The 13,837-nt window shown below is 39.3% G+C and overlaps 1 protein-coding gene across 1 annotated transcript in view; it reads left to right on the forward strand.

Moving 5' to 3' along the window:
- Positions 1-13,837, forward strand: part of EXT1 (exostosin glycosyltransferase 1) — a 285,506-nt gene that overhangs the window by 256,236 nt on the left and 15,433 nt on the right. The window contains exons 4-7 of the mRNA XM_015072857.3: positions 1,581-1,700; positions 9,753-9,885; positions 12,363-12,481; positions 13,584-13,679. Coding sequence (XP_014928343.2) covers positions 1,581-1,700; positions 9,753-9,885; positions 12,363-12,481; positions 13,584-13,679 — 468 coding nt within the window. The remainder of the gene's footprint in view (positions 1-1,580; positions 1,701-9,752; positions 9,886-12,362; positions 12,482-13,583; positions 13,680-13,837) is intronic.

Here is a 13,837-nt window from a genome sequence, read left to right on the forward strand (position 1 = left end):
CCTGCCATTGCTTTTCCTTTACCTGTTGCCTCCATGCTTCTTCAGTGGTGGGCATCCAGATACACACTTTGGGGCACAGATTTGGTATCTGCTTTAGGATATTGCCAAAGCAAGTGAGCTTGTCCTTGTGTTCTTATTGTGAGGCGGTTTCATTGCTCCTTCGAAGAATAGTCTTAAGTCAAAAAATGTGCTACCACCTCCTTCTCCCCTAGTGGAAATTCAGATACAGTCTTGGTCACAATGCCGTGAGTAACTTTCTTATTAAAGCAGCTAACAGAGCATCCCTACTTCAGCCAAGGCCCCCACATCTGTCTGATTAGTTACACATTAGCAAAGCAAGCATGCAGAAAGAGGTGAGCACAAGAGAGCAGTTGCTAATCACAAGGACTCTCCTCTAAGGGTATAGACTCCATAAATGAAATAGACCTTGAACTATAGGTGAAGATAGGGAGCAAGCCCAGCAAACTCACCAGAAACCCAGGAAGTACATGTCAGACAGAGCTCCAGATCCAAGCAAGTTCACATGCAGACATTAGGCAGCAATTGATCCAACTTTGACCCTTATGTAAATAATAATAATAATAGTGGTAGTAATAATTTGCTATGTTAATTAAGCTTCCCATGTTCTAGGCACTGTGCGAAGCACTTAGATAATTTCCATTACAACCTTGTTATGTTCGTACAGTATCCCCATGTTATAAATGAGGAAATAGAATCTTTGAGAGATCAAGTAACTTGTCCAAGAAAACACAGCTGGTAAATGTTAGAGCCAAGAATCCCACTTTGGTCTAACTTCTGGTGTCCCTGTGCTTAATCATTAAGCTATATTGCTGGTAAAAAATAATGATATCCCTATGGTGGCTTCAGATAGCCATGTTCAGTTTAACTCTTATTTCTTGAATAAAAATCACTCTTCTAGCCTTAAAATGTGTAGCATGATGGACAGGACATAGATCTCTCCTTTAAAATCATGTAGCCTGGTAGAGAACAGTGATGGCTGAACATGGATGATGTTTGGCAGATCATTGGGGTAAGTGCTAGAGGCAGGAAGAGAGGTCGGGGAGCAGAAGAGCTCTCAGGGTGAGATAGCAGGTGTGTGCATATAGAAATGACTGTCCAGCTGCAGATTAAATGGAGAGACTCAAAGACATTCCCTTAAAAGCCCTTTTGTAGATCATTTGTCGTCCCTGGCATGGCATGTCTTGGAAGTGTTTGGAGGATGATATCTTCCAGCCTTTCCCCAAAGCTGATAGCTTCTTTCTCTATAGAATGTGGTTGTGTGCAGGACTGAGGATTTGTGGAACCCTGAACAACTGATAAGCTGCTACCAAATCTTAGAGGTAACTTTAACTTCCATGCATTAAAGGTGGTTAAAGCTGATCCCCAGTAAGTATTGTTTGTCTGTACCTGACACCTTCTTAAGGGCATTTCAGTTTAAGGATTGGTGATTTTTGGGAGATCTGTACACTAGAACCTGAATGCTATGAAGTATAAAAGCCTAACCCAGGTGGGTTATTTTGATCAAATGGTATCTCATTGTTTTACAGTTCTAGTTATTATGTGTTCACCTTGTGTTACAGATTCCTTCTACAATCAGGTCTATTCATCAGGATAAAATCCTAGCACTTAGACAGCAGACACAATTCTTGTGGGAGGCTTATTTTTCTTCAGTTGAGAAGATTGTATTAACTACACTAGAGGTAAGTGAGACCACTTAGCTCTTTGTCTTGAATAATGGTCCTTTATACACTTCTGTTGGCTTTCTTGTCTGTTATTGGTGAGGTGTAATTGAGTCAAATGCGACAAAACTGAATTTTATGTACTTGGATATGTCAGTTAACCCTCTTTTACCTGCCCTGCCAAGCCCAAGCAAATCCCTCCATTCCTAACAAAGCTCCATAGGAGAAAACTGACATGAGGAGAAATTCTACTCCTTGACACAGAGATTGGCTCAGTCTTACATCATTTCAGCAGTATGTGGTTAATGACTACCCTCCTGTCCTTCACACTCAGTGACATCCTTTGAAGACATATTTCTGGACCTCATTTAGAAAACCAATAATGACCAAGTAGGGGAATATGTTCTAGCATTCTAAAAATATAAGCAGTTTATTGGACACCAATGGCATTGGGGTACAACAAAAGTAATTTTCAACCCCACCTGCGCAACCCAACCAGCATCAGTGTTGTCGAGAAGAAACCAGCATCAGGATGTGTCGAGAAGAAAATCAGGATTGAACCTCTCTGGTGCAGAAAGTGTTAAACTTTATGAATGCAGAAAATCTTCTAGGCATATGGGTGCCCCTTGTAAGTTGCTTTTTATTAAGGCAGGAGGGAAAAAGGAGAGGGAAGCATGGAGATGATTAAAACCTTTGGAAGTAGAACAGATAGTGATGGCCCGAGGCTACACCACACTAGCATAAAAAGCTAAGAAAAGATTTAGGAAACTGCACACTCATGAATTACAGGCTTGCAGGAAGGAGAGCAGAGGTCCTCTCGTGAGGCACAGCATTGAGGTGATTCTGAGGTGTTCGCATAATGCAACGGGGGCATTTGTGGCCTCACTTTGGAGTATTTACTTTGGAAAAGTGTTTACTGCTCCAGAAGCTAATGGGATTTGTAGCATACACTGAGAAGTCTCAGTAGTACCAAGGAAAATTGAAAATCACCCTGTCTTGTCCACAACACTGTTCTCCTGCCATCCTGGGCATCACAGCCTGTGCTGGTCATGCCATGAGCACAGTGGGGTGTTTACTTGCCCCGAGCCTAGCCTGGGCCCCTGCTCTGGTCAGAGTCTTCTCATGAATGGTGCACATTTTTTTTTCATCCTGGACCTAGATGAAAAGGGCTATTTAGGACCCAGGCCCAGTCCATGAAGGGGACAAGGTCAGAATGGCTTCCAAGGGCTTCCTTATTGCAAGCAAAGCTCTTACTCCTTAACATTGATTGCATTTTCTCTTCTGTTCATAGCAGCAGATTTGAATATATAATAGATCTTACTTTTCTATCCTATCTTCCATCCAAGACCCTTCCTGGGCCCTTCTTAAGGAAAGTTGAATGTCAATTCTTTTTCTTTGTGGAATGAGTGCTTTTTATTTAAACAAGTACATGTATAATGGAAAATACTTAAAGCATACAAATAAAATCATTTCCCGGTACAAAATCACTATTTATGTATAGGTATGCACAAACACATATATATTGGCTTTTTCTATGTGAATTTATACATATGTTGCATTTTTTAATTTAAAGAATAGTCTTTCAGGGGTGTCTGGCTATCTGGGTTGGTAGAGCTTGCAACTCTTTTTTTTTTCAAAGGTAAATTTATTTATTTTTGAGAGAGAGAGAGAGAGAACAACCAGAGGAGGGGCAGAGAGAGACAGGAAGAGAGAGAGTCCCAAGCAGGCTGGCTCTACACCGTCAGTGCAGAACCTGACATGGGGCTTGAACTCACGAATCATGAGATCATGACCTGAGCTGAAATGAAGAGTTGGACACTTAACTGACTAAGCTACCCAGGCTCCTGAGCATGTGACTCTTAATCTCAGGGTTGTTCAATGTGAGTTCAAGCCTCACATTGAGCATGGAGCCTACATGGAGCCCATATGTACCTTGGATTGCAGGTAACTTGTTCTGTGAGTGTTCCGCAAGACGTGCAAACATTTCTACTAAACTTTAACGTGACGAACGGGTGATGTCTTGCAATATTAGTACGTGATGCCAAATGTCACATCATCACAGCTGAGCCAATGGTTCTTGAAATTCACTTTGATATACAAGTGTTTTGGATTACAAGCATATTTCCAGAATGAATTATGCTCGCAAACCAAGATTTCACAGTGTATATATATATATCATATATATATATAATATATAATCATATATATATAACTTATATATATAATTTATTTAGATTATAATTTATTTAGATTATACATATAATCTAAACTTGTTTATAATCTGTTTTTTCTGCTTTTAATAATATGCTGTTAACATTTTGTCATGTTAGATGTTTCTATACTGATTTTAGTGACCATGTAATATTCCATTCATAATATCACTTAATTTCTTTAATTATCCTCAATTTGAAGACATTACAGTGGTTTCTGCTTTTTAAATATTTATATGCATTGTTGAGGCAAATAGTCTCAGCACCAAATTGTTGTGCAGGTTCAAAATGACTTCCTGAGGATTAATTCCTTGAATTGAAAGTCCTGGTTCAAAGAATGTGACAAATGCTAAGATTTCTAATAAGTTGTCAATTTTCCTGCAATAGAATGGAACTAATTTATATTCCCTCCAGCTTATATGAGAGGACCTGTTTTTATTATTTTGGGTAATTTTCACTTTCACCAATATTGGACATTATATCTTTCAAAATGATAAATCATTATTATTTAATTTATATTTCTTAGGCTATTAGTAAGAATGAATATTTTTCATATTTCTTAGGCAACTCACAAAGAAATAGAAATGGCCACAACTTTGTCCCACTTTTTCTCACTAATTTTTAAGAGCTTATTCTACTAAAAATATTAACCCTCTGACTCTCTTGTTGCAAATATTTCCCCCAACTTGTAGTATCCCTTTCTATTATGAGGCAATCTTTTCATCTGTGGCATTTTCATTTGCTACTACTGTTTAGAAAAGATCTTTTGACCGATAATTTAATTTATACACACACTCCCTTATATTTTTCTAGTACTATAATGGTTAACTTTTTACATTTAGCTGTTTAATCCTATTTACTTTTATATATATGATCATATATAGGATCCATGTTGAAAAATCTTTTTTCTTTTTTGACAGATTATTGTGTAGTTTGTCCCAACATATTGTTTTCTTTCCTCAATATTGTCACATGCCACATTTATGCATCTTTGAGTCTGTTTCTGGCCTTTTGTGGGTTTTTTTTTTAATGTTTATTTATTTTGGGAGAGAGAGAGAACAGGAGAGGCAGAAGGAGAGAGAATCTCAAGCAGACTCCACATAATCAACACAGAGCCCAACATGGGGCTTAATCCCATGAACCATGAGATGATCATGTGAGCCGAAACCAAGAGTCGGATGCTTAACTAACTGAGCCACCCAGGCGCCCTGTTTCTGGCCTGTTGATTTTGCTCTATTAGTTGTCCACTCTAAAATACCGAGGCCACTTGTTTTCATTTTTCTTGCTCTGTATGTCATCCTTTGGCGGATCTCTGTTTGTTTACCTAACCTACTATTATTGACTATTAATGTTGTTTCTAGTTATTTATTTTGTATAGATCTAGATCTAGATATCTTTACCCAAGCAATGAGTTTCTGCATGTATCTTAGGCTACAACTCTATTTCTTTAGGCTAGAGTCCTTAACGTGGGATTGTTGCTGAGCCAGAGTCTAGGTTCATGATAAGCATTGCCAAATTACCCTTCCGGAAGGATGCATCAGTCTGGACTCTCATAAGCCATCTGGGGGGACACCTTCTCTAGCTATGCTCTTGTGAGCCTTAAGGATCATAATTAAAACACACACATACACAACTTTGCAGATTTGCCAGATGAAAGATGGTATCTCATTAATTACACTTCTTTTGAGTATTCTGCATAGAGCCAGTCTCTTGCCTATTCAGTTAGCAGTGTGCAGTTATCCCGAGAGAACAGTTGGATGTGTTATATTCATCAGAGTAGAATCTTAAGTCAAGCTGTTGTCATCTCTGCTGGAAAGGCCTTCTTCCCCTTGGATTTAAGCCATGCAGTTCTTTAGCGACACAGTTGTTTTGAAAACACTATGAACCATATACTTCATTCAAATTTATAGCAACTGTCAAATCTCCGTATATAGTTCCAAGATTGGATTGTAACAGTTTGACCTCTCAACCAAATTGCGTGAAAGATACCATCCAATTTCTCTTTTTAATTCAGAATCAGATTACCCCAGAATTCAATGTAACTAGAAAAGCAGAGAAAATAGCAAGAAATGCCATCCTCATACACAAATAAAGCCAACATGTTTATGAGAACAACCTAAGTATCACATATCAAAAATGTCTCCTCGGCTTAGAACTTAGATGATATAAGTCAGTCTGTACTAGAGCTACTAAGTTATGAGGATAATTCAAAATTGCCCTTAGACAACATAGATTTGAGGATCCTTTCTTTTCAGGATGTTCTACACTCAGACTCTAAAACTTTGGGTCTTCCTTGCTTGCTATACATGAGGCCATGGAAGGGGATTACTCAGTCTTTGAAGATTATGAGCCTTAGTGTTGTAGGTAATGCTTAGACACAATTGAAAACAGGATGTCTTCTCTCCAATGCCAGGGTCAAGTTGTTAGTGCATTCCGCTGCACTGCACTCTGTCATGCTTGGGAGTTTGCTAGCATTTCCAGTCTGATAGAAACTTCCTCATTCTGCATCTTGGAATTAAGGAGCTATTTAATAGAGCTGGGCTTTTTGGAGCTCAGTTTTTGTGTGTGTATGCAAGTTGAGAAGTGATGATGGGACAATGATCAAATATTGCAAAGACAGTGCTCCTTCATGGATTCCATTATTTGTCAGAATATTGCACAGCAGTGACCTGGCACTAATGATTAAACCATACGAGCTCAGGCAGAATCAAGGTGAGTGAAAGAAAAGTGCACTAGATCGTAATAATATATGAATAGAGCTAATGGTAGTTTGGAAAGCACATTTTTAATGGAGTTTTATGAATTTTTTGTCTTCAGTTACCTAACAATGCACATGCAAACCGTGGTATTGCTGATGCTGTTGTACAGTGAAATATTAAAATCAATGAAATAATGGAAATAGAATGCTTTGGCTCAGAGTAAGGTGGCATATGGTGGCACTGTGTGTGAGAGGCAATATTGCATTGGTCAAAAGACCAAGTCAGGGCCACACAGAATGACTGTAACCTGTAACCAGTAGTCCATTATTTAGAAGACAGATGGCACATAAAAAAAGAAAAATAAGGAGCCTGCCATTCTTCCCTTTGAATTCCTATTAATGAGAAATATTATCCTTATCGAGGGTACCATTTGGGTCTATAATGAAGAACTTTTGTATTATGAGTGTATATGTATCTATGTGTATGTTTGTGTTGATTTTCTTTATAGCCAAAGAAATGCCCAACTTCTAAATGTCGTGTCTTCTTCCACAATGATAAAGATTGAGCTCTAGACCCCTGAAAGGACCCCAGGAGCTGTCCAGTGTAGCAATAGGGAGAATTGGCCATTAGGAGAGGGACAGAATGACTTTTCTGTTTGGTGAGATGAGATCCATACTTGTTCAGACTTTTGAGAAGGCAAGTTGATACAAACCTTTTAGAAAACATTTGTCAGTACATATGAACTGTTTTAACAGTGTTTATACCCTTTGACAAACTTCTAAAGAATCAATTTTAGGGGCGCCTGAGTGGCTCAGTTGGTTGAGTCCAACTCTTTATTTTGGCTTAGGTCATGATCTCACGGCCTGTGGGTTTGAGCCCCACATTGGGCTCTGCTCAGAGCCTGCTTGGGATTCTCTGTCCCCTCCTCTCTCTGCTTCTCTCTCTCTCTTAAAAATAAATAAACATTTTAAAAGTGAATCAATTCTAGATGTGGAAATTTTTAACTCGTAAATATATTCATTGCTCTGCATGGAAAAAATTACACTATTGTTAGTCCTTTAGGATACATAGCCCATGAATACTATTAACCATATGGAAAGACACCTATAATATCTAATATCTGTGATATTAAAACTATGTACAAATGGAAAAATCTATGCCTAGAAAATGGATTCAGGAATGAGACTTTTTTTAAGGCAAAAATTCAAGTCTTAAGTATAAAAACTTGGGCAGCTCTTCCTAACAAATTCTGAGAGGTTGCTAGAATTTACATGATATTTTATTTTACTACAAATGAGAAAAGTGAGACATAAAGATGGCAAGTTGCTTGACCCAGGTTAAATTAAACATTTCCTGTTGCTCTTATAACTTTACCAATATCTTCCTATCAAGATTCATTTGAAGAGAGTATAACATGCCTACTGGTATCTCAGAAGATTGCTATAACTTGTTGTATCCTTGAATTTGAAATGATAACAATATTGTGATACTGAACCAGAAGGAGTATGACAATGAGAAGCATACTGCCCCAAGACTCGAAGTGAATGGTGAACCACTTTGTGGCATCCTGAGCTCCATGTCATTCGTATATATGTCGGATTTATGATGCTGTCTACTTTCAATTTATTCTGTGTCTTGATGTCCAAATTCATTTAAGTGACCACATAAATTTGGAAAGCAAAAAAAGAGGATCTAAATGAAAAACTAAAAGGGAAAATAGACAGTAGATTTGGAAGGTATAAATAATATTATAAAACTTGAATAAATGGTATAGAAAGTGAAATCGTTAGCCACATAAAAACCCTTAACAACCATAAGAAGTTTCTCATAATTAATGCCTACACAACAGCATTTTTAACACACCCCTGTTGTACCACAGAGTGTAAACATTCATATTTTAGCTAGCTTCTTAAACTCTCCACCAAATTAGAAACCATTACCTAGCCATATAAAATTAGCAGTTTTGATCTGGGAGTAAGAGAAAATACAGAAATCACTAAACTAAGATATTTGAGTTCTTTCAAATTACCTCCTTGCTTCCTTTCTTCTCTCTCATTAAGAAATATAAACATGATAAGGTTTGCAAAAATAAATGTAGCTTGCTTTATTACTTATCTATCACTATGTGGGATGAGACAAATGTGTTAATAACCTTAACAAATAATAAAGCTCCAGTTAAAATGGTCTTTACTTAAAATCACGTTGCATTAAATGGGAACCTGGAAAATAATGATTTAGGTCTTAAATCTCTTGAGAGGCATGGTAGGCTTTTTCTTTTTTTTTTTAAGTGCAAAAAAAAATTGCTACAAACATGAGATCCTGTATCAAGTTAATTATTTGCCAAATCATATCTTAATGAGTGGATGGTATAATTACAAGAGTTTGAAAGTCACAGAGAGAAATCTGTAAAGTGGACTAATCATATTCATCTGACAAATGATTCAGGATGGGAGAATGTTTGACTCTAAATGTAGAATTTAATGATCTGCGAGGTCCCAAAGTCCAAAGAAACTAATGAACTAGCATGGCTATTAGTCTTTATATGCCATGATTCTTGTCCTATTATGTGGGATGTTTGGAGCAATTGTTAACTCACTGCTTTTTGAGGTGAAATGTAAAAAACGTCAGCTAACCAGTATGCCAAAGTCCTACAGTTGACTTTGGAAGGAAAATGAAATATGACAGGTAAATCTGCCTCCTAAATTTAAGGAACAGATCAGAACTTCAACAGCTTCTAGAATGTGCCATGCCTTCTGTACCCTCCCCACCCTGTCTCCACATGGATATGTGTGTGGACCGAGAATAGATCTAGATCCTGGCAAGGATCTAGAACCACAGCTGGAGGCTCGACCATCAAGGCAACTGTTCCATGCACTCTGCTTTCCAATGAGAATGGACTTACTATTATAGAAAGCCAAGGTAGAATTTATGGTTAAACTGAAGTTTAATTAGGAAATTTGATTAGCCATAATTCATCTCTTTCTCTCTCACACTCTCTTCCATTGCTCTGTCACTCTGTTTGTGTCCCAGACGCTTTTATCTGTGAAGAATTTGGGGGTAGTCGCTACTTTGAGGGTCATCATTCCCCAAATTTGGACTGAACACGCTCCTTATCAAATACCATCAGGGTTTCATCCTCACCACACACTGTTTTTATTTTCTAGATTATTCAGGACAGAATATTCAAGCACATATCACGTAACAGTTTAATATGGAACAAACATCCTGGAGGACTGTTCGTACTACCACAGTATTCATCTTATCTGGGAGACTTTCCTTACTACTATGCTAATTTAGGTAAGTGAGTTCCTTTCAGGGTGCTACCTTGTGTTTACCCCTCCAGCTGTTGTCCAGGTTAAAGTCCCTTGATTTTTCTGTTCTAGAGCAGGGTCTTCCTACCAGCCTGCATGGGACATTGCTTCCTAGGGCCCTGTCATACATGGCGTATCGAGATCAAGAATTATAAATCTAGCAGAACATTGCAAGATGAAAAAACTCCTTTCTTGTCGGAGCAGCACTTCACATTTAGTGGAGTCATTCCCTTTTGAGACATGGGCTCCCCAAATGATGGATCATTTTGAACATGACAAAGGGTTTGCTGTAATTTTACGTCTCCTCTTATATGAAATGGAACCAGAAGAGCTCTCCCTAACTCTTTCTTGTTTCTTCATTTGCAATCTCAACGTATCTCTCTCCTACCAAAGAAAAGTGGAATTAACAAAGGGAATGGAGAAAGATTTAATAATGTATGACAAGAGAAAAACCTATTCACCCATTTAACATTTATTGTGCTCCTCTTATATGTTCCATTAATGCAATGCTAGGTGGTAGAAATAAAAAATCAGATGAGACACAATCTCTGCTCTCTGGCAGCTTCTAATCTAATCCCAATGAGGAAAAGGGAATGGGCAGGGTCCTAGACAGAGCTCGGCTATTACTGCCATAGACATTTACGTTTTTGCAGCCCCACTTATGCTAGTGTTAACAACATCTTAGACATTTCCCCTCATTCACAGTTCCAAATTGGAGAAACTCTGGGACAGTAAAGCATCTTTCAAGATATTGTGGGGAAAAGACTCTAGATTTTCCGCCCTGTGCAGATGTTCCCCATAACGATCTCACCCGTGAGTTGTGGGTGTTTAATTTGAAACTGATAAAAAAGAAACTGAACGAAAGTCCTGGCCCGAAGTATCAACTAGTGACAAAGAACCCTTTAATCCAAACCAAACATGTTATGGGGACTGGTAGTAAAACCAGGGTATGGTCCACACTGGGTAATACATTTAGAATTTGGTAATTTTTAGAATAAGGCCATATTTGATAAAAATCCCTACGTACTTCTTGTAGAGCTAGTGAGATCTTCATGGGAGCAAGCACATTAGAAGTGTGTACATGATGCTGCTCAAACTAGTACAGGAAAACGTTAAAGCAGTGACTTGTCCTCACCGTGAAAAAGGAACCCCTCCATCATATTTATTCTTCCTTGGCAAAATTTTGATTGTGTATCTAGATAGTGGGGAAGTTAGCTTCTTTCTAACATGCTATTAAAGTACCAATTGGAAGATACAATTTGCTCTACAAAACACCCATTGAATTCTTTAATATATATAGTCTGACTCTTCCCTTTACTCTACCAACACCAAAGCTGAACTTGAATGTCACTGCACACTCTTGTTTGCATTTAAGCTACCAAAATGCAAAATTTGTGGGTCTAAACTAGTGAAGTCTTAAAAAGCTTTTAAACCTGTCTCCATTTTCTTAGTGAGTTCTTACGTAAAAACTCACTTGAGGGAGAAGCCATCTCACTTCTTTCGCTTTGGTGGCAGTGCCTGTTTTGCATATTTATGACACCTTTCTACCTAAGGCTTCAGAGCACAACAGTTGGCAGAGGTCTGGGTGACACACTTATTCTCTCAGCTTCTGTCAGCACCGCACAGAAAGAGCTTCTTGGGAGCATAGAAGCTTCCACTCCCAAATGATGGTGATGATGACAGTGATGATGACGGTGATGGAGATGATAGCCATGAACAAATATTGAGCACTTACTATTTGCTGTTTCCGCTGCTACCTGCTTATAAAGCATTCACTCCTTTAATTCAGTTCTGATAATAACCCCACAGGTTTGATGCTCTGGCCCTGAGCCCCATTTCATAGCAGGGGAAACACCGAGGGGAAGATCCCACCGCCACTGGGGGGTAGCACAGAGATTCAGACCTAGACAGTGAGGCTCTGGATGCTGTTCTTTTAACCTTTACCATTTGCTGGTTATAATTTGAAATAGTAATAATCAGGCAAAAAAAAAAACCACACACAAAAAAACAATAAAAAACCCTTAACTACTTTATTAAGAATAAGAGCTATTCAAATACCCAAGGAGAGAGAGTACATTTTCTTAAATCCATATTACGATATAAGTGACTAGCATAGACTCTTTCTGGAGTAGAGGGAGGTGAGTGGTGGGGTGTGTGTTAAGACTTTGGGTACCTAAAGAGCAGACGGGTGATCAAAGATGCATCCCCAGGGGAGGAAAATGTTATCAAAGGAAGAACCTGCAGATACACACTGAGCTGTAAATTACTGAGGTCCTGGAGCCTCAGGCAGCAGTTAACTAGCAGCTTTTCACCTTGTTTTTGTTCTGTCAGGACATAAGAGGTGCAGGACAAATATGCTAGGAGGGAACATTAGCTTAGGGTGAGGCAATGGAGCGAGGAGGAATGATTTTCTGAGTGTTGTTTTTCAGTGTTTCATTGGCTCCTCTCCCCTTTCTATTTCAGGTTTAAAGCCCCCCTCCAAATTCACTGCAGTCATCCATGCAGTGACCCCCCTGGTCTCTCAGTCCCAGCCAGTGTTGAAGCTTCTCGTGGCTGCGGCCAAATCCCAGTACTGTGCCCAGGTGAGTGGGGGTGCCAGCAGCACCTGCCTCCTCCAGCTCAGCGGACCCGAGACCCCCCCCCCCAGACCCCGCTTTTACCTGCCCTCCGCTTTGCTCCCTGGGACTCGTCTAACGTCATGCCCTGCTACTCCCCTTTCATTTGTCATGCCTTGTTACTCCCTTTTCATCAACTTAGAGGTTCTTGGAAGTGAAATCTAGCACAGGTAAGGGATGGGTTACAAAGAGATTTTCCGCTGGGGTTACGTTTAAATATATACACCAACACATTCTTTAAAGAATGCGTAAGCACACTATTTTGTTTTTAAATGTCACCGTGGTAAAGTAACATCAGAAATGCCATGGGAGGACCCAGAAAACTAAGTTTCAATGGAAGGAACAGACTTGCTGGTTTCAGGATGCATCTTTCATAGCAACCATGACTTAATTATAAAATTGGGAGCAGAAGATTACATCTTTGACAATAAAATTTTCCAAATCAGTGTCACTCCAATACTCTTAACAGTGGTTTTCTGATTTATAAATGAGGTTGTATAAGAAGGCTTACAAACAAGGAAAGAATTAAATCATGTTGAAGTATGCCTTTTGGAACACATTTATTGGAAATAATAAAGTCAATAAAATCAGCAACCAATGCTGATTTGGAGAATCCAAATCGTGAGCTTACCAGGCTGGTTCCTTCTTGAATTCTGTTCTCTCTCCCACATTGTGTGGAGTAGCACTGGCTCATAGCCAGAATTCAGATGCTCACTATATGTTTTTATTTAATTTGGTCAGTGTTGTTATCTTGCTCATAGTAAGACATCAGAACTTAGGAAACCACTATATTAAGATTCAGCAACCCTGAACTTTACTTCTTTTCTCCCCAGCTTTCCCCTACCTCCTTGTTGTGTTCGGTTACTCTTTCTGCCCTGTCTCTCTAGTTGTTGAGGTCACCAGGTTCTGAAGGTTGTGTGGGAGGGGACCCTCTTTAAAATTCAAGGTTGATGTCTGCCTCCTGCTAAGGCTTCCGTCTCTTCTCCCTCTGTCTCGAGAAGCAGCTGGGTTGGAGGCCTATATAAAGCCAGCCTTCCCGAGCCATCTAACAATCCCCTTTCCCTTTCAGATCATAGTTCTATGGAATTGTGACAAGCCTCTACCAGCCAAACACCGCTGGCCTGCCACGGCTGTGCCTGTCATCGTCATTGAAGGAGAAAGCAAGGTAGGATGGGAAGGTGGCCCTGAGTGTGGAACCACCATGGAGCCTTGGTTTCTCTGTGGGGTGCTTTGGGCATTGGCTCTAGATTACTTCTTCCTGCCCAGGGGAGCTTCTGGCCCTGGACTCTTTTCTCTAAAATTGCCCCTGGGGCCCCTGGGTGG

This window comes from Acinonyx jubatus, chromosome F2 (genome assembly GCF_027475565.1).
Source record: "Acinonyx jubatus isolate Ajub_Pintada_27869175 chromosome F2, VMU_Ajub_asm_v1.0, whole genome shotgun sequence".
Taxonomy (NCBI): domain Eukaryota; kingdom Metazoa; phylum Chordata; class Mammalia; order Carnivora; family Felidae; genus Acinonyx; species Acinonyx jubatus.